The sequence below is a fragment of the Antechinus flavipes genome, chromosome 5 (genome assembly GCF_016432865.1).
Source record: "Antechinus flavipes isolate AdamAnt ecotype Samford, QLD, Australia chromosome 5, AdamAnt_v2, whole genome shotgun sequence".
Classification (NCBI taxonomy): domain Eukaryota; kingdom Metazoa; phylum Chordata; class Mammalia; order Dasyuromorphia; family Dasyuridae; genus Antechinus; species Antechinus flavipes.
In genome coordinates, this window is record NC_067402.1 from 50909635 (window position 1) to 50930970 (window position 21336).

At 35.5% G+C, this 21336-nt stretch overlaps 1 protein-coding gene across 9 annotated transcripts in view; it reads right to left on the reverse strand.

The window, feature by feature from the left end:
• Positions 1–21336, reverse strand: part of NMT2 (N-myristoyltransferase 2) — an 83240-nt gene that overhangs the window by 27923 nt on the left and 33981 nt on the right. For 8 of the 9 annotated variants that reach the window (XM_051961184.1, XM_051961188.1, XM_051961187.1 and 5 more), the window contains 6 exons: positions 19301–19436; positions 11141–11285; positions 5904–6022; positions 5704–5795; positions 5398–5514; positions 3495–3665 (listed from right to left, as the gene is read on the reverse strand). In XM_051961184.1, coding sequence (XP_051817144.1) covers positions 3495–3665; positions 5398–5514; positions 5704–5795; positions 5904–6022; positions 11141–11285; positions 19301–19436 — 780 coding nt within the window. Of the gene's footprint in view, positions 1–3494; positions 3666–5397; positions 5515–5703; positions 5796–5903; positions 6023–11140; positions 11286–19300; positions 19437–21123; positions 21255–21336 lie in introns of all 9 variants that reach the window. The other variant, XM_051961189.1, reaches the window with a different exon arrangement.

Genomic DNA, 21336 nt, shown 5'->3' on the forward strand with positions numbered 1-21336 from the left:
AAAAAAATCCTTAATTTTAGGGGGAGGGTTGTTTTAATAGTTTGATTTTTATAGATTTGCATCTTTTCTATGACTTTTAAGTCTTAAGAATTGCTTGGGAATAATTGCAAAGTTAAATGACTTGCTCATCATCCACAGCCAATATATTCTAGCAATAGGATTGGAACATAGGTTATCCTAATTTTAAGACTGATCTGCTTCTACACTATTATGTGCCACCTCTCTGTAATAAATGTATCTAATAAAAATCAGATACTGACCATACAAATTTATATTGTTGAACAAACAAAAATCCATACTTGTAAATTTAAAAAAATTGTTAACAAAAAACAATTATGTAGTTATTATCTTTACCCATCTAAGTTGGTAAAAGCATTAAAAATACTATGTTGGTATGATTCTAAGGGGAAAGGTAGCTGTGAAACTTTTAGGAAAGCCACCAGCAACCTAGAGTAAGAATGACTACTACTAAACCTATATCTTAAGATGTTACTAAAAGGTAAAAATTACTTAATCTTCATAAAAATGTCCTTAGCAGTTTAATTGAAAAAGTCTAATCAATCTATATGTTCAATGATTAGGGAATATTTGGTGCGGCATATATGTGTGTGCTAATGTACCACGACATACATGACAGTTATGAAGACTGCAAACGGAAAAAAACAGTAAGAATAAAATATGTCCTATATTTTAAGAAGTGAAAATCTGGTTAGTTCACAAAATATAAGAATTTATCTACATGTACATGTATTTTCTACTTAGCAATATTTTGAAGCTTAGGATGATGGCAGTTTCTCCAAATTGCTTCAGCTACCATAAATGCTATCACTCCTTCTTTCACTCCTGCAAGTATTTGTCTGGGATAAAAGAAAGAAGTGTCTATGTCCAGTGACTTGGTTATCCATGGCTAATTCTCTTCTAAACTCTGCAATTTAGCTTTGCTTGCTTGGTGTCACTTCCCTTGGTGGGGCTTTAAGCCCCTTTGCTCTTAATCTTCTATGTCAAGTAGTACTTGGGGATCTCTTCAACTTCCATGGATTTAATTTTTTCTCTGTTCTGAGGATTCTCAAATCTACCTATCCTACTCTAACTTTTCTGCTGACTTCCATTTGGTAGAGACAAGTAAGCTGTTTTCCACCCCTGTTTTCCTTTAGAGATCCCAAATCTCATCCAGGCACTTAAGAAAACTGCAGTCAAGCCAAGGAGAAGGTATGTACATGTTTTATCCCAGTTTTAACTCCTCTAGATTTTTTGTTTTCTGTGTTGCAACCCACAGAAAATAGCTCTGGGCTTCTGACTGGCTTAGAAGAAAAGTTAAAACTATGAATTTTTAAAGCATGTGCCTTTTTATCCCAGTTTTTAAAACTCTGCCCACTACTAGTCTGTCATGGTAAAATGTGGAATTAGGGAACAGGGTTCAGTCAGAGTGATTCATTTTTAGGTAAGGTAGATCTTTATTTTTTGGATAGGAGAAAGGATGTGATTATTAAGAAAAGCCTTTTGTAATATATTAAAGCACAGTTAAATTTTTTAAAAGTTTTGTTTTCTTTTATGAATAAAAATATTGTCCTTCATGTGAGCAATCAGTAAACCATTACCTTGGTGCACGTCCCTGGGTGCACACTGTAATGGAATATACATGATATAACACTATCAGTGTTATTTGTTTATATATTTTTAAAAAAGAGAGTAATTGAAAAGATAAATGTGGGGTACAGTAAGGGAAGATGACAGATATGACCTTGGAAAAAATAATTTACTTCATGAAAGAATATCTTAAGGTTTTAGTAAGAACATATCTTACATCTTATTTCCTCTAACAGTCTTATTCTCACACAAACCTCTTTACCTACACAATTGTTCCCCTCTCATCCCATTTCTTCCCTCTATCATCCACATTCTCACTTGTCTTCAGTCTCTCCCTGTGTGGCTGCTCCCTTAGTGCCAACAAATATGCCTATGTCTCGCCCATGCTCAAAATACCCATTTAATTCTTCTACCCCTGTTATCTTCCATTTTTTTTCCTATTCTTTCTGGCTTCTTCCGCTCCAGATTCTGACTTCATTCCATCAAAACTGCCCTCTAAAGTTATTATCATTACCAGTTACCAAATCCCATTCTCTTTCTCTTTGACCCCTCTATACCTTTGGCAATGTAGAACACCACCTTTCTCCTCTTTGATATTCTCTTCCCTCTTAAGTTTTCTGGAAAACATGTCTACCTTTCACACCACTCCTCAGTCTCCTTTGCTGGATTCTCAACAAGTCACACTTCCTAACTGTAGTTGTCTTGGCTTTCTCTTGGGTCCTCTCCTCTTATCCTTTCATACTAAGTAGTGGAAATATCAACACCTCCCTTGTTTCTCATTATTTTTATTCTGCTGAATCTCACATTTGCCTATCTTGCCCTAACCTTTCTGCTGACTTCCAGTCTTAGATCTCTGACTGTTTTTAGACTTCTCAAACTGGATATCTACAGACATCTTAAACTCATTATGTCAAAAAATGAACTCATTGTCTCTTTCATATTCCTGTAGAGGATACCAGCATCCTTCCAGTCCATCAGGCTCACAAGTTAGGAATCATTACTAGATTACTCACAATCTCCCACCTCTCATATCCAATCTGTTGCCCAAGACCTGTAGATTTCATCCTTGCAGCTTCTCTTAAACTAGGTTATGTTTAACCTAGTCTCTTCTCTGATATACCCTCACTGACCTCATGACTGGACTACTGCATTTGGCCAACAAAATAATTTTTTAAAAGGTCTGATCGTGTCACTATATCACTCAAACTCCTGTGGCTCCCCATCATCTTCAGGATCAAATATAAAATCCTCTATTTGGAAATGCAAGGCCTTCATAATCTAGCTTCACACTACTTTTCTCTTTACATGTAGCTAATTCTCTGTTGTGTATTCTTCAATCCATTGCTACTGGTGATCTTCTTGTTCCTTGAATAAAATACTCCATTTTTCGGTTCTGGGCATTTTCTCTGGCTGTTCCCCATATTTTGGAGTGCTCTCCCTCTGGACTTCCCTGACTTCAAGTCCCAATTAAAATCACATCTACTAAAGGAAACCAGCCCCCTCTAAATTCCAGGCCTTTCTCTTTTCAATTTTTTCCTGATTGTCCTAGACCTAGACTAGATTCCTTAAAGGAACGGAACAAACTGTCTTTTGCCTCTTTTTATCCCTAGCACTAAATACAGTCAACTGGCATATAATAGGTACTTAAATCCTTACTAATTGACTGAAATGGGGAAATAAAGTTGTTGATGACTCTTTTGACCAAGCACAATAGGAAGGATCCTATACCTGTTCCAAAAAATAGATGAGTACAAAGGAATGATATGCTAATAAATGTAATATTAAATCTGATGGCTTCAAAATACCTAGAACACTGCTTTTCTTGAGCATAGTAGACTTGTTTACAATTTGGAAATGGAAATGGAAGTAGAACGGCAGCTTTAATTGACAAAAAACATTCTCATTACCTGCAAGTAGCCACTGGTTTAGGAAGTACTACTCCTGCTGTGTAAACAGCTTGAAAAATCCCCTCCAAGTTGACTCTTCTAGTTATTTCTCTAATTAGCACTGGTGCTACCCGTTTGGATCTCAACTTCTTATGAACACAGAGAAAATTTATTTCTACCATCTTCTTCACACTAAGAAACAAATTGTCAAAAGTTATGGACAAAAATATGAAAAATTTTTGTGCAGTAAACTTTTATATTCTTTGGGATATTTTTTTTTAAAGGGGGTGGGGGTCAAGGAGTGGAAATCAGGTATATTGACTCAGGCTCTACCAATATGGAATTTGTGGCAATTTACACACAATTAGAAAAACTTACCTTTGATTTTTTATGTGAAACAGCTTTGCCAGTGATAATTATATCTAAGAATTTATTAGCAGCATAATAACCCTTCTTACTCAGTGTACATAAAAGTGAGAATGTCTTTAAAAATAATTTAGGATTCTCCCTGCAAATCACCTTTCTTTTTAAAATAAGTATGGATTCATCAAGTCTCACAAATATTTATACAAATTTTATTGCACATTTTCCACAATTTTATTGTTAGTTTTACAAAGTCTTAAAATTATTAAAAACCCTTTACTATATATTCTTTTTGCTTAGATATAGTGTAATAAGTACTTTCAAGGCAAAGTCTTCAGGGAATTTTATAGTTTGTGATAGTGATGTGGCCCAGTTTGGATCATTTAAAGAACATCAACGATGCCAAGTTATGGCAGGTAAGAATCTTAAGTAACCCATTTCTAAGTTAAAAAAGCCACCAGCAGCTCACATCTTAAATCTACTTGGTGCACTTATAAATCTACTTGGTGCACTTATTTCCAGGAAACCTGCCCCTTGTTTAACTGGCTGAAAAACTCCAGTAGAAAAATCAATTTGTGACTGATAAAGCATGATAACTTATTTTAAAAGCATATTCCAAATCAAACATCTCAATGAGAGTTATCCTGCTTGGTCATCACATTTAAGATGCTGACCACTTACATCCTAGAACTCATCTTTGCCTCTTAAAATACTGGAAAGCAATTACATAAAGTAATATCATTGGACTTTATAGCTATTCCGAGAAGTAGGAATTATAGGTATTTTAGGCTCAGGACTATTTTAATTTTTCTCTTTGTTCATAGTACTTAGTAAATACTTTTTGAAATGTACTAAATTATCATTATTAACAGCTCAGCAATCTGAGCTCAGAGAGGCTCTAAGGTTTTCATGGTAATTTTTTTCCCATTCCCCCTCAGTTTTATATTGTGTACATCTTTTGTTTTTTCACAATGTGTTTCTTATAGGCAATGGATTGTGGGATTTGTTTTCTTATCCACTCATTACTTTTTTTACCTTTTATGGTACTGTTTAATCCATTCACATTTAAAGATATATAAAGTTTATATTTTCTTCCATCTATCTCCAAAATTATTTTTCAAGTTACAATTTTTTCCCTTTTGTGCTTAAATATAATTATGTTCCTTCTGTTACTTTAATTGTTTTTTAAAGTCCTGTTCTCCAGTTAATTAAGCACTTAACTGGAGTGCTTATGGTTGCACAGAGGAAGTATTTAAGTCCAAGTTTTTCTGATTGCAGATCTTTCCAAACATGTTCTAAAAGCCCTGAACCTAATTCCTCAAGCAGAACTTTGAGCATACTTTAAACAGTGGCAATAGCATTGGAAAATATACCTTTCCTGGTGATTGCTTTGGAAAGGACAACACAGATTCGGAAGCCTCATAACAAATCACCTTATGTATTATATAGGCAAACCAACAGTGCAAATACTTGAACATTTCAAAACATCCAAGATTTTATCTTCACTATGAGATCATTTTTGTGTAAGTACAAAAATATACAGTTAAGATTTGATATATACCTGTCATAAATCCGAATGCTAGCTGGGATGGCACTTATGAAACCCACTAGTTTTTTGTTTGAAGAAACCCTAACTCCACAGTGCCACTGAGGTAGCCAACCTGGAGGACGAAGAGCCCTAAAATCAGTCCAGAGACAGAGGAAAAGCAAGTTAAGTCTATGGATCAAAAAAAAAAAAAAAAAAAAAAAAAAAGAGAGAGAGAGAGAGAGAGAGAGAGAGAGAGAGAGAAATAGAGAAGCATTTCCCTCAAAATGACAATTCATGTGTTCATCCCTCCTACAATAGCAAATACAACTTGTTACTCACCATAAGAGGAACTCAGGGGAATAATCAAACCTGAACATGTTGTCATCATCTTCTACATAATTTTCATTTAACAATGTATACAGCTCCTTGAGCTGCGAGCAGAAGACAAAAAGAGGTGTCACACATCACTGCCTTTCCAAGTCAGCTCAGAACTGATTTACTAAGATAAATTGCTCAAAGTGATATTTTTTTTTACTCACTACTTCAGCATTACTCAAGTCTAAGGTGTCCCATGTGAAACCCTGGGGTAAAGAATATGGTTCCTGACGAATGTTGTCCTTATCTGGTTCAATTGCACCATGAGATGTAATTACTTCATCTGTTTTAAAAAAAGAAATAAGATTTCATTATGGACCATTTTTGACATTTAAAATTTTGACCTAACTTAAAACATTTAATATTCTCCATTAGATTTCAAGTTCCTTGTGAGTAAGGATTGTTTCATTCTTTAGATCTGTATCTCCAGTAAACTAAGTTTACTGGAATTTAATAAATACTTACTGTTTGTTGATAAGTTTAATAATATGGGGAAAGTATTTTTTTCCTTTTTAAACCTGTTAGATGGTTGGAGATTGCAGAGAAATATTTGCAATCAATTTAAATCTAGTTCTATTCATAATAAAATGCAGCTCCCTTTGTGGTGAAAGGCAGCAGTCTTATAATGATATAGAATAGTGACTGTATAAACCAATAGAAAGAAGCACCTACATAGAGGTGATCAAAATGACAAGGAAATTATGCCATATAAGAATTGCTTTAAAAACCAGCCTGGAGAAGAAAAGATATGTATATGAGAGTGAAACAGGATAAAAGCAAGCATATAGATATCTATATCCAGATTATTTGAAGTCTGTTATACAAAAGAAAGATCAGGCTTGTCTATGAAGGATATCATATAGTATTTTGCAGAAGCAGATGAGTCAAAACATTAACAACAAAATCTCAATTATAATTTTACTAGAAGGGAATGGGTTGACTCTCATGGAAGACAGGGTCTATTCTTTGTCTCTTTGTATTCCTTGCAGTTAACATGGTACCTGGCACATAGTAGGCATTTAATAAATGTTTACTGATTGTATGATGTAATAGAGAAGATTCCTGTTCACCTATGATTTACTCTGGATGATCTCTGAGGCACTTTACAATTTATATGATTCTATAGTTAAGTGAATTCATAGTCTATTGAAATGTCAAAACCTGCTACTAGGAAGCAGGTTTAGTAGCTCTTCAAACTTCATTCCAAGAAAACCCTGTAAAGCACTGTGGTTGGTAATGCATGCTTAATGAAATATCCCCAAAATGTTTTGACTTTTCCACACTGCACCTTGGAAATATATATCTATGTCTTCTATTAACCTAAAATGCTAAACATTACAACTATTATGAAGACCTCTCTCAAACTGTCATAATAGGAAAACATCAGATGGAACATACCAGCTATTCTTTGAGGCTCACTTGCCGATCAGATGAGAGAAGGCAAAGTTCATTTGTATACCTTTTGCCCAGTAGTACAAAAAGGAGCGGTGCCAAAGAATGATCTACACAATACCCAGGCTCCAGAAGTAATTTGATTGAGCCAAAGATAATGCTTTTTGTTTGGCTTTGCCTTGCATCTTCAGCCCATGCCTCTGAGCTTTTAGATCAGAGGTCCTCAAACTGCTGCAGGCCAGATGCAGCAGCTGAGGACGTTTATCACCCTCACCCAGGGCTATGAAGTTTCTTCATTTAAAGGCCCACAAAACAAAGTTTTTGTTTTTAGCATAGTCCCACCTTCCAACAGTCTGAGGGACAGTGAACTGGCTCCCTGTTTAAAAAGTTTGAGGACCTCTGTTTTAGATAATACCAAAAATTCCTCATTTTTTACTCCAAGAGTTAAGGGACCATATGTGGGAGAGAGGGAGGAAAGGCTATACCAGTGATTTGCTTATCTTAAGCCATCTACTTTGGGCCACAAGTATCCAAAGGCAATCCCATAGCTCCATTACATAACTTTGAATCATATCTGACAGCCATAAATTAACTAAATTTCCTTTCCTCCTGCCACCATTATTTTATCCTACAAAAGCAGATCACATGCCAAATTAGGGATTTTGTTGACTTTGAGCCAATGCTAACTACAATCATTATATCCTGAGTTCAAGCTTAAAGCTATTCTAGTTCTGATCCAATCTCTTAGGATAGTCCTAGAAATTCTACAGCGTCCTGTACCAGCCTAGGATTAGGGCCAAATTGTAAGAGTAAAGGCCAAGAATGATCTAATAAGTTCCAAGGGAACTAGGTGTCTTCATGCTATCTTCACTATTAAGCAGGGACTTAGTGACTGACACAGAGCTGAATGCATCAAGCTGAATAATAGCCATACAGATTCAAACCAGAGAGAATGCCAGAACAAGAAAAAAAATTTCATAAAGATGCTACTTAACTTTAGGTCAGTGTAACTAATACTACTTAAGAGAAATAAAAGATAAGGTTACCTTCTAGGATCTTCAAGAACAAATGCAAGCAGATGAACCAATTTAAGCTTTTTAAAGATATCTTTTAAATCAGTTACCTTAAAATTATTTCCGATTATAGAATTGTAATTGGAAGGGACCTCATTGATCACCTAACCCAACCTGTACATGAAAAATATCCCTCAACAACAGATTGTCTTCTTGTCTTTAGTTGAAGCCCCTCAATGGTGGGGAAGCACCACATTTGATAGTAGCCCAATCTACTTCTAGATAGTTCCAATAACAATTTTCATCCTCCTTCCATCCTTTCAACTACTTGAAATCAGCTGCTGAATCTGTTTATCTTGAGTTTTCCTTTTTCCAGTTTTTTCACCAGATCTTTACATGGCATGGATTTTTATTTTTGTTAACCATTTTAATTGCCTTTCAAATTTTCAGTATCCTTTTTAAAATGTGGCACTTACAATTTAATACAATACTCAAAATGTGTTCTGACCAGAGCACAGTCCAGCAGCTATCACTTCGTCATTCTTGGAATTTATATACATCACACACAGACACACACACACGTTTAATGCAACTAAAGATTACTTTAGCTTTGGAGAAAAGGCATATCATATAATATTGACATACTGAACTTGTAACCTACTAAAACCCACAGATCTTTTTCAGGTAGTCATGTTCCTTTAAGGATGCCTATCAGACTAAGCATTTCATTCATCTATGCAGCTTCCATAATGACAACAAAAGCAAAAGCAGCTCATTTACATTGTGTATGAAGTTGGAAAAAAATATGTACTTGTTTCACAAAGATCTTATGAGGTTTCCAAAAAGAGAATTGTACCCAGAACAAGCATCTAAAGAATTCTACCACACTCAATCACAGATAATTTTCCTTTTTCATTTACACCATAATGTTTCAAAACTGTGGACACTTCTTACTGAAATTATCATGGTAAATCCTATGATGGTAAGTTATTATCCTAGCTATCATCCTCCAGAGTAACCCTGATGTCCTCTTTAGCAAATCCTACATCTCCCTCAGCTCCTATGAACTCTTCCACCTGGTTCAGCTATATACCAGTAACATTTTAGACCATAAAATTTAGGGTAGCAAAGTAGTTTGGTGGATAGAGCATTATACATAGAATCAAGGAAAACTGAGTTCAAATCTGGCCTAGGATACCAGCTGGGGACACACTATGGGCAAATCACTTAGCCTTATTTTTCTCCATTTCCCTATCTGTAAAATGAACTAGAAAAGGAAACAGCAAACCACTCTGGTGTCTTAGTCACAAAAACCACAAATCGAAGTGTTTCTGATAAAAGTTTCATTTCTAAAACATATAGAGAATTGGCTCAAATTTATAAGACTACAAGCCATTCCTCAACTGATAAATGGTTAAAGGATGTGAACAATTTTCAGATGACAAATTTAAAGTCATTTATAGTCATGGAAAAATGTTTTAACACTATGGATTAGAGAAATGGAAATTAAGACAACTCTGAGATAGCCAATATCAGAGGTGTGAAATGCTAAGATGACAAAAAGAAAATGATAAATGTTGTTAGGGATGTGGGAAAACTGAGACACTCATGCATTGTTGGTGATGTTGTGAATTGATCCAACCATTCTGGAGAGTAATTTGGAATTATGCTCAAAGGGATATCAAACTGTCACTTAACCCTAATTGCCTCAGCAAAAAAAAAAGTTTATCACTAGTAGGGATACAACAATGATAGTCAATCATCTAGTCCAATCTCTCATATTCCAGATAAAGAACCTGAGAGAAAGGAAGTGATTTGCCCAAAGTCTTTGCTATTCTTGAAAACATCAGCTACAGCAAATACTTCTCCTTTCAGCGGCTTTTCAACACTGGCAACAATGGCAACATGCTGGCTTCTGCTTTCCCCACTTATTCTAAATATCTCTCTCAAATTTTCAGGTCACCTAATCAGTAGCCGCCTTTATTCACTCTGGAAACTGCCTAACTACTTTGCAGAAGAATACTTTGGAGCACACTCTACCCAGGCTAGCTTCTAATTACTCTTACTGTATCCTCATTCTCCAAAACCTGGTTCTTGGCACTCTTTTTTCTTCCTCTGCCCACTTCCTGGGTAATTTAATTGACCTTACTTTCAGTGTCTACCACTGTAGAGATAACGGCTAATTTTTTATCATCAGTGCCAAATTCACATTTGAATTTCACACCTTCATTTGTAGTAGCTACAAAGAATCTCTGATTATTTGAAATCTTTTCTATTTGTCTCTCTATTACTTTATATATTCACAAGTTACCAAGTTAGCCTACCAAATGGTTACCTCCACTCTCTCTTGTCTGCAATTTATCATTTCTTCTGATCTAATCTTTAAGCACACAGCTGGATCCTAAATTTTGATTTTGAAGGGACTTTAGAGATCTTCATATCACTGCTAAGAAATCTCAAATGGCTCCCCATTACTCATCAAGTAGAATTCAAACTTCTTTCAAGTCCTTCTACAATATAACATCATAAGGCTCTACTTGTAGCTTCTCATCTTCTAGCTAAAATGAATTACTCAACCCCCAAATATATACATCCATGCTTTCCCACTTGCATTACTGTGACCTGTGACAAATTCAAACACTATTTTTTTTTTTTTTGCCAAGAGGCTGTTTGTTTCTGATAAGCTTATCATACATGTGTAATAGTATCTTGTATGTTATATCTTATCCACCACCAGACTTAGGAGCTCCACGATAGCTGAGACATCTTCTTGGCTAAATTCTGTCTCTCCTTTAGTGCCTAGCCCATGGACTGCACATAGCAGGCATTTAATAAGTGCTGGTTTTAAAAAAAAAAAAAAGCAAATCAAAAAGTTATATCTTTGAATAGAAAGTATCACAATACAAATTAACTTGTAACAAGAAAGCGGGTTTGTATGGAACAAATATTAATGTTCATTATCTTAGCTTTATTTTTATTTAAGAAAAAGAACTTACGGAGCTTGGGTACAGGTTGTGTATCCCAAAACTGATATTTCCGTTTGTTAGCCTCATCAATGTTCTTGGCGGGTCCCTGACATGCAGAAAGAAGTTCCATAGCCCTTTGAATATCCTGCAGCTTTTGCATGGGAATAGCTGGATTCTATGTAGACAAAAACACAAAATGAGATCAGGGTGACTAGCCTAGGATAGGTATACATGTATCCATTAGTACTTCTAAAAACCTACCAGAAGTACCTTTTAAGACCATAAATATATAGAGTCAATTTTGTATTTTAATGTATACTTTTATTTACAATTGATATGTAAGCCAATATTAGTCACAGAAGACAATAAACCATTTAATAAGCCTATGCAAATCACCCTACTTTCTCTTTCAGTTTGCCACTCATTTGCAAATTGAAAACACTTTCTCATATTGGGAGAACTAAAAAAGGATTACTGTGAAAAAAATAGCTTAACATTACAGTCTGTCAACCGCTTCCTGGTTCAGCACCACACAAAAGTAATTAATGTATTGGGGAAGGGAAATAGTGTGTGTGTGTTCTATTGAAAGCAAAAGAATGTGTAAATCAACCAGCATTTTTTAAGAGTTTGCTAGCTACCACACATTGTTAGGGACTAGGGATATAAAGAGGAGGAAAAAAGAAAAAAACGGTCCCTGCCTCCAAGGAGCTTATACTCTATAAGGAAAGACTATATAAGCATACACATATAGATGGGGGGGGGGGGGGGGGGGGGCGCAAGGGGACGGACTTGCAGTCAAGTGTATCACGAATGGTTTCCCATAGAAAGCAGGGAATCTTGAAGTAAGACACAGAGGGAAGGAAATGTATTCTAGGTACCGAGAAATGGCTGTAAGTAACAGGTGACCCAAATCCTCTTGTTTTCATCTTTGTATCTCTGGCTTATGTGCCATACCTTAGCACAATGTCTTGCGAAGTAAATGAAACATGGTAACTAGATTAATGTTTTGCTCAACTTTAAAGCAGGAAAAATATATGAATAATTCTAGATTGGTTGAGGGACTTCTTTTTTTTTTTTTTTTTGGTATCATGTAACTGATAGTCAGGGGAAGCTGGCAGAAAAAGCCTTTTCAGAAAAAAAAATTTTTTAAATGTATAAAATAAAATATGTAGGATTATAAAGGAAACCATGTTGTAATAGGTTTTTAAAATATTCATGTAATCCTAGGTTAAGAGCCTCTAGTTCTAATAAGTTTCTTTATAGAACCTTAAAAGCAACTAGAAACAAGTTTTAAAAAAACCCTCCTTGCTTATATTTTTCTAGAAGTAAAATTGGTAAATGTTTAACAATTTTAACAATTAACTCTCAAGGGTGGGAAAAAAAGTGTACATAAGCACACTTTTACTACATTTTCTCCACCAATTTTTAAATTAAAGACAATCAATGAGTCTTTGCCAATTCTTGAAATGTAAATACTGAAAAAAACTAAAATTCTATTCATCAGTTCCAGCATACTTCTGCTTTCTTCCCTACCCTATTTTACCTGAATCCAATCTCCCTACTTCTCTCCAAAAAATCCCTTTAATAAGCCAAAAAGTCAAGAAATTTCACCCATATGAAAATTAATTTTATTTAAAATAGAGCAATCAAATTAAGTCACTGGGTATGTTATAGATTCCTGCTTAAATGACCCTAGAAAAACAAGTACACTAAATCTAACTGGAGGCTGGTCAAAAGCTAACCACGCCTACTTTTATCTAACAGCTCAGTTTAAAGATTGATCTTGCTTTTGTAAGATGCTTACTTTATATTTTGGTTAATGAGATGATATTCACAAGGGTCACATCTTAATTACATGTACTAAATGGAACAAATTATTTCGGTTCAGATAATTCATTATGGCTTACAATTACTTCTTTAGTATGGAGTCTTTGCTGAACTCCAAGCTATACACAAAGACTATGTGCAGTGGGTTGATCAATTAGCTGAAAAAGAGTCAGGACACATTTCATCAAAGCATGTCTGGGTAACATCTGTCAATTTCTCTTAGATGAACTACGAACCAATCTTATAAAGAATACATTATTACCTACTGCTGTGCATATGCTTGCTGCTATATTTCACTCCCCCTGTACATACTTTTTGAGGTAAAATTCCCTTGAGCAAAAATTTAGCAAAGCTATACTATTGTGAAATAAGTGAGAATCAACATCTTTGTCCCAAGAGTTGCTAATAATATCACAACTATGTACGAAAGTGCTCTTAGTAATTTATGATTTACTTTAATTTAGTTCTATCAAGTTGACCAACAAAAATCATTATTCAATTAACAAAAATGTCATTTGTCCTCATTCTCACTGTCTAAAACATTTCTTAAGGCAGAATTCTCAAGGGAATACAGGATTCAAATTGGTCAAAGAGTTGGCAATAAGAATGGCATGTTAAGAACAAACTCTTAAATTTGTCCATCTTCCAAAATCTCTAGCACAAAAGCACTTCCCAAAGGGAGAGGAATTAAATTGTAAGACAGGCATGTGGTCATCCCGGTTTTTACTTGCCAGATATTTACTATTTTGTTACCAGTACCATGTCACAGTGGATAGAGAGCAAATTTCAAGGCAAGATGACCTAAGGTTAAGTTTAACCCAAGAGGCATATGGGTAATGGGACCCTAGCCAAGTCACTTTAAACTTCTCAGAGTGCTAGAAAACTCTCTAAATGGGTTCTTAAATCGTGTGTGTGTGTGTGTGTGTGTGTGTGTGTGTGTGTGTTTTATTTAAATGCATAAAATATATAGTACCACAAAGAAAACCAATAATACTAAAATAAAAATGTATTTTTTTCTTCACTCAAATCTGAGTATGGATTCCATGAAGTTTATCCACACTTCAACTTCTACTGCTAGAAGGAGTTTATTCACTTTGGAGTTCCCTATATAAATGAAATCACAAGTTGAGTCTTTATTCCTAGAAGGCAAATAATTCAGCATTGCAGAATGAAGTTTCTTCACTGGTGCCCTATCAAGATTTCCCAGAATCAACCTAATAACACTTATCATTTTCTAAAATTAATCTGGAGGAGGTAGTAATTATTGCTGACATTTCTTAGGAGGCTTAAAGATTGACAAGATTCTTTAGAAAGGCTGTCTCAATTTTCAGATGAAGAAATTAAAACCATTTCTAGTCATATAAAAAAAGGTTCTAAATCACTGTTGATTAGAGAAATGCAAATTAAGACAACTCTGAGGTACCATTACACACCTCTTAGATTGGCTAAGATGACAGGAAAAGATCATGTTAAATGTTGGAGGGAATGTGGGAAAACTAGGATATTGTTGCATTATTGGTAGAGGTGTGAATTGATTTAGCCATTCTGGAGAGCAATTTGGAACTATATCCAAAGGATTATCAAGCTGCACACCCTGTGATCCAATAGTGTCTTTACTGGGTCTGTATCTCAAAGAGATTATAAAAAAATGAAAAAAATAAAAAATATGTGCAAAAATATGTGTAGTAGCCCTTTTTTATAGTAGTAAGGAACTGGAAACTGAGTGGATGCCCATCAGTTGGAGAATGGCTGAATAAGTTATGGTATATGAATGTTATGGAATATTATTCTTCTATGAGAAACAATCAGCAGCATGATGCTAAGTGAAGTGAGTAGAACCAAGAGAGCATTGTACCCGGCAAGAACAAGATCATGTGATGATCAACTCTGATGGCTCTTTTAAAAAGTAAGGTGATTTAAAAAAAAAAAAAAAAGTAAGGTGATTCAGACCAATTCTAATAGATGTGATGGAGAGAGCCATCTGCATCCAGAAGACTATGGGGACTGAATGTGGATCATAACATAGCATTTTCACTTTTTTTTTTTTTTTTTTTGGTGGATGTTTGCTTGCTTTTTTTTTCTTTTTCTCATTTTTTTCCTTTTTGATTTGATTTTTTTTTTGTGCAGCATGATATATGTGGGAATAAGTACAAAAGAATTTGCACATGATTAACATATATTGGATTGCTTGCTGCCTAGAGGAAGTGGGTGGGGGGAAGGAGAAAAACTTGGAACCCAGGGTATTCTAAGGGTGAATGTTGAATACTATCTTTGCATGTATTTTGAAAATAAAAAGCTTAAAAAAAAAAAAAAAAAGGCTGTTTCAGTGGCTTTTCACTAAACCCTCTGAAGCAGGCTACAGAGTTAGTAAGAATTCCAATCCAGGTTTCTCCTCACTCCAAGTTCAGCACTTGTTTACTATACAGAAGTAGCACAGAATCTTGGAGCCGAGTACCTGGTGTGTTGGTGTCATGTGACCTCTAGAAACAAGAGCTCCTATATATGCCCATTTATAAATAAACTTCTGCCAAGAGCAGAAAGCTGTAGCAAAAATGGCTCATCAATGTGCTTCACCCAAACCAATCAGGAAGGAAGGAAAGATCTCAACAATGATTTAATTCAATACCCTTAAAATAAGGTTATAATAATATCATAAGAGTGTTAGCCCCAGACCTAAAGGGAATCGTTAAAGACCACATAGGCATGACCTCTATAGTCAGAAGATTTGAGTTAGATTCTTCCTCTGCCATAGTGGAAGAAAGGAATTATGGCTAGCAGCAGGTTTCCAAGGCCAGAGCCATAAATCTGTAGGATGATGGGACAGTAGGTGACTAAGTAAGGTCAAAGCTCAAAGACAAAGCCAACAATGGAAAGGTCATATTCTACCCAGGATTATAGTTGGCAGGGTTGAAGATGAAAGATGCATGTAGATCTCTTGAAAACTGGAAGCTCAAGAAAAAAATAATATCGGAAACTCTAGAAAATGGTTATCATAAGATCATGAATTTAGAATTTAAAGTTAGTCAACAAGTATTCGTGGAGTGCCAGGTCCTACAAGGACAAAAGTTTTGCCTTCAAGGACCTCATTCAAATGGAAGAGACAGTATATATCCAACTTCGTATATAAAGCATACATATATGTAAGTGGGGGGCTATCTTTGAAAAAATATAAAAAGAGACCTCAGACAAGTTAGTCCAAGCCCTTTATTTTGCAAATAAGGAAACTGAGGTTTCAAAAGAGTTTGATGTCTTGCCCAAGGTGGCAAACCTTGAGGACTGAGAAGATATGAATCCAGTTCTTTTGACTCCAGATATAGTGTCCTCCCGGATCATGGGTCTCTGACTTAGGCACCTGCAGGTTGAGCCTATGGAAACAAATTCTAGAAGTGCCGAGATGCAGAAGATCTTTGCATACCTAAATTTTTCATCAGCAAGAAATCTTAACAATTCCACTTGAGAGCAGCAACAGAAAGTTACAAGGCTGCCATTTCATCACCTCTGTTGGGCTCTCCCAATCTTAACTCTCAATGACAACCTAGGATATGCCCCTGAGCAGTTACTCTTTTCTTTCTTTAAGACTCCAACTTCAATCTCACTTTCCCATCTGCATGGCAGATGACAGCATTGCCTTCTTTGTTGCAGAGAAAACTGAAGCTGGGATTTCCACCTTGAGTTCTTTTAACCTATCAAAAGGTCTTTACCCATACTCTTTTCTAAGCACTGTAATAAGTTATGAGGATACAAATAGAAGCAAAAAAGAAAGCTAGATCTGGGCCTCAAGAAATTGTACTTTAATGAAGGAAGACAACATATAAAAGGGAGCAGGGATTTGGGGGCAGATGAAGGAACCCATATACAGAAGGTCATGGGGGTTTTGAAATCTGAAAGTCGGGGTCATAATCAAGAAAGGGAATGAAGGCTGGCTAATTCACACCACTCCACAAAACCGAGGCCTCCAGAACAATTCACCAATATGACAAGGGAGTTAGGCCAGCAGGATAGTGCAAGGTGCAAGTTAGCCCCAGATGCAAAAGGAATTTCTAGGATGGGACACCACGAGGTATCATTTTGAAGTCCAAGAGTCAGGATCAAAACAAGGAGGGAAATGGAAGGCAAAGCTAAAGAGTAGAGAATCATAACTACAGGACTGGAAGGAATCCCAGAAGCTATCAGTTCAATTCCTATATTTTACAGGTGGGGAAACTGAGGCCCAATGACCTTAAGTGACATGGCAAAGATCACACAAGTATTAATTAGCAAAAGGCAGATTACAAAACCAAGTCCTGACTTAAAGAGCCCATGCTTTTTCCACTGCCTTTAGGGAAAAAAATGTCTACAATATGGCAATGGAAATATCAGCTTAAAATGCTGATTGTTCTACTTATTTCCTGTGGGATGTTAGAAAAATTACTCCCCCCCCGACAAAGAAAATCAATGAAAAAGCCACTCCTCACTAAGTCCAAATCCTTATTTGTAAAAAAAAAAAAAAAATTCAACTTTACTATAGATTACGTTTTATAGACTAGAACACATAGTCTGCTTACAAGAGCCTCATAACAGTACTCACAAGTCCCTGCTGATGACTCACTTAGTTAAGCATTAATGAAACCATTTCTACTTTTCTTGTTCTATATATATACATCTTTAATCCTGAACTTTTTGGTAATGAGATTTGATTCATATAATGCTGATGAACTATTTATTGCAAGGGCCCTCCAAGAAAGCACCAGGACAATATCTTTCACAGCCCAGATTTTCTGAGACACTAGTCCATAAGACATGTTATCTGCAATCTGTCCCATCATGTATACAACTTTCTGCTTTTCTGGCAGCTGTCTTCACTGGATATCTGGTTTACTCCAACAATGAAGGCTTCTCTTCATTGGAAAGACCAAAGTATTTTTCTACTTCAGGAGATTTAAAGTCTGGACACTGAAAAATGGTGGGTATGGATTTACCCCTGGCTGTGCCTAATGAAATCTGCTGCCAGAAGGGGATATATTTGACAAATATTCAGAAAAATTCAAGTGGAACTATCTTCTAAACTATAAGTAATTAATAAATCAACCCTTAAAAATAAATCCCAAACCACTGGTTATAGCTATAACATTGAAACTTTCTTCTTCTTAAAAATATTAACATATGGAATAAAAACTACCAACAACTTAAATAAGAGTACAAAGGCTGTGTGTGCATGTGTGTATGTGTGTGTGTGTGTATGTGTGTTTATATTTACTTTGTTACTTTACTGGTGTCAAAAACCCTTAGTAGGGAAAACTTCCTCTGTAAGAGATAGGCAGCTCTTTTGTAAGCTGCTTGGAACACTGAGAAGTGAAATGACTTGTCTTTGGTCAATGGGCTAGTATTCATAGGTCAGAATTTGAATCCAGACTGAGAGGCAGCATGGCAGAGTACAAAGGACGCTATGAAGACTTGGGGGGTTCAAATTCTGCCTCAGATATCTACTAGCAGTATGACCCTAAACAAGTTGCTGTGGTCTCAGTCTTCAGTTAGAAAATAAATAAAACACACTTGTCAGCCAAGGGCTGTGGTGAAAAATAAATGATGGTACTGCAAATTTTAAAGTACTCTTTCAGTCAGTATAGATATGCAGGGCATTATATTTGACAATGATGACCCAAACTCACAAATGAAACAGTTTTACTAAGTAGCTTAAAATTGCGTGTGTGTTTACATATACACAATACATAAGTATGTATATGTACATGTAGCTAACTATACATACATGTATATATCTGCATAAGGTATTTAGACTAATATTCACATATGAATAACTCATACATAAATGTACACATTTATATTATATACACATTTTAATATAATCATTTTTATTGTTGTTCAGTCATTTTTCAGTTGTTTCCAATTCTTTGTGATCCCAATAAGGGTTTTCTTGGCAAAGACACTAGACTGGTTTGTCATTTCCTTCTTCAGCTCATTTTATGGATGAGGAAACTGAAGCAAACAGGGTCAAGTGACTTGCCCAGCAGTGTCCCACTGCTAGTAAAAGTCTGAGGCCAGATTTGAATTCAAGCTGAGTCTTCCTGACTCCAAATCCAGTACTCTTGTGCACTATGGCACCATATAATTGTCTGTATGATACCTACACTCAAGCTGTTGTTATTCCAGATTTTAAGATTGTCCCTATATCCACGATTCTATGCTGCTTCTCAAACCTGAATGTACTTCTCTGGATGTCCAAGAGCATGAAGACTCTTCTATTTACCTACTACCATTCAATATCAACCCTGACAAAGGTTCTAAACTAGATTTCTGATTCTTCTCAGTGTAAGGCATCAAAAGCCACCTTCTTTACAAGGGTTAAAAATAAATCCAAGCCCTTACTTTGGATGGCTGCTGAATTTTAATCTCCTGGGAATCAGATGCTGAATCGGATTTTGTGCCTCCAGAATTCGGTTTCTCCTTTTTTCTCTTCTGTTTCTTCTTTTTCTTTTTGGCTCCCAAATCCCCTCCAGGACTTCTGTTGAAAAATTCAAAGAAGATGAAATGAGAAAAGTCATTAATGTGAAGTGTGAAGGGCATGAAATTAAACAGTGAGGAAAAACTCTTTAAGTTCTAAGTAAACAGGTTAGGAAGTAAGAAAATAAAATTCAGCCAGGCTAATGAGTTAATGGAGAACAAGCAAATGTGTACATGTGACAAAATTTCACATTTACTCTTGCTGGCTGACTGTCTGAATGCCATTTTGGAGAAAAAAATTGTGCATTCTGAATATACTATATTCTATCAATGCATGTTAAACAACTCCTAGCCTTATTTTTTTTTTTTATTGCTCTACTAATACAGTTTTAGTCAATTTTTCAAGAGCCTTTTAAGAAGAGGTAGTCAGAGAAAAAAAGTGCATTATAAACCTCTTTCTTGGGCACAACACACTACTAATCTAGAATGTACTAGAGCTAAAGAAATTGGCTTTCTCTGAAAGAAAAAGAAAAAATTTCCAATAAAGAATTTTACTCACTAGTTTAATAATAATTTTAAAACCTTAATGGCAAGAGCTAAGTTAACTGTACAGAATCTGGAATCTGTATCTTTACATATTTGATGCTCTCAGAGAATAGGAAAGCAGGAGAAAAAATCCACAAGGAGTTTTAATGTTCCTTCTATGTGGCCCTATGCAAAATTCCCAGAAGATGCATTAAAAGTCTGGGAGACCTTTTCATTGGGTTAGAATATAACCACTCTACATTAAAACACTAGCTGAACCACTGGATCTGAAACTTCGGGGAGAGGGGGACGATATAAGAAACTATTTTAGCAAAGATGTTAAACTATAATAGTAAAGAGTAGACTCATCATAATACAACTTGTTATTAAATGAATTGAGAAAACATGGGCCAAATCATGTGGCCTAAAACATGAAAAACTTGTTATCTCCCTGGACCCGAGTTCAGATCATCTTTTAAGGTCAGTTACTACTTTGGGCAAATCACTTAAGCTCTCTGAGTTAGTTTTCTCTTCCCTAGGTAAACTGGACTCAATAACCTTCAGTCCCTTCATTTGTTATTCAATAATTTTATGAATCAAATACTGAAGCATTTAAGTGTTAATCACTGGGAATACAAAGACTAACATTAGAACACTCCCAGCCCTCAAAAAGCTCATAGTCACAGACTCAACTATGAAGCCCATCCTCACCCCCCAAAAAAAACCTTACACTCTCCTACTAAGGACTCTACTATATTTCAGTTATTTGTAGAATAAAATAACAATCAGAATTTCAGTTTTCAAAACTAAATGATTCATTCCACTATAAATTCGCAACTGTGGAGACCAGGAGGGTGTTTGTCAAGTTCTTTTCCTGGATAGAATTTAGTAGAACTTATTCTGACCTATAAGATGAATATATAAGAGCACATGAGGGAGAAAAAAATGACATTTCTTGTATCTTTTTTTTTTTTAAATAATGATTTATTCAGCTATAATAAAAGCCTAAGCAGTAGGTCCAGATAGACTTGGTCCTAATCCTGCCCTAAAGTAGCAGAAATCAGTGATAGTTTGAGATGCATTAAGGCTTTAAGCCATTTATCAAATCACCTCTCTCTCTCCCAGTACCTGGATACCATACAATCCTAAAAATATAAACATCTTACTGAAATACGAATGCCTCATTGAAAGGGAGTCATTCACTGCATCAGTTGTTTCCTCACCTCTAAAACATCATGACCTGCTCGGGTTAGATGATCTTGCAGGTCCCCTCGAGTTCTAAAAATCCTCAGTCCATGAACGAGGGCTTTAAAAGCCACTAAGGCCAGAGCTTGACTGCCATTTGCACTTTTCTCTGGGTGAATATTCAACACGGCAAATGTTGGATTGGCAGGTGGGTTTAAACAATTATCTCATCTACTACATCCTTAGATGAA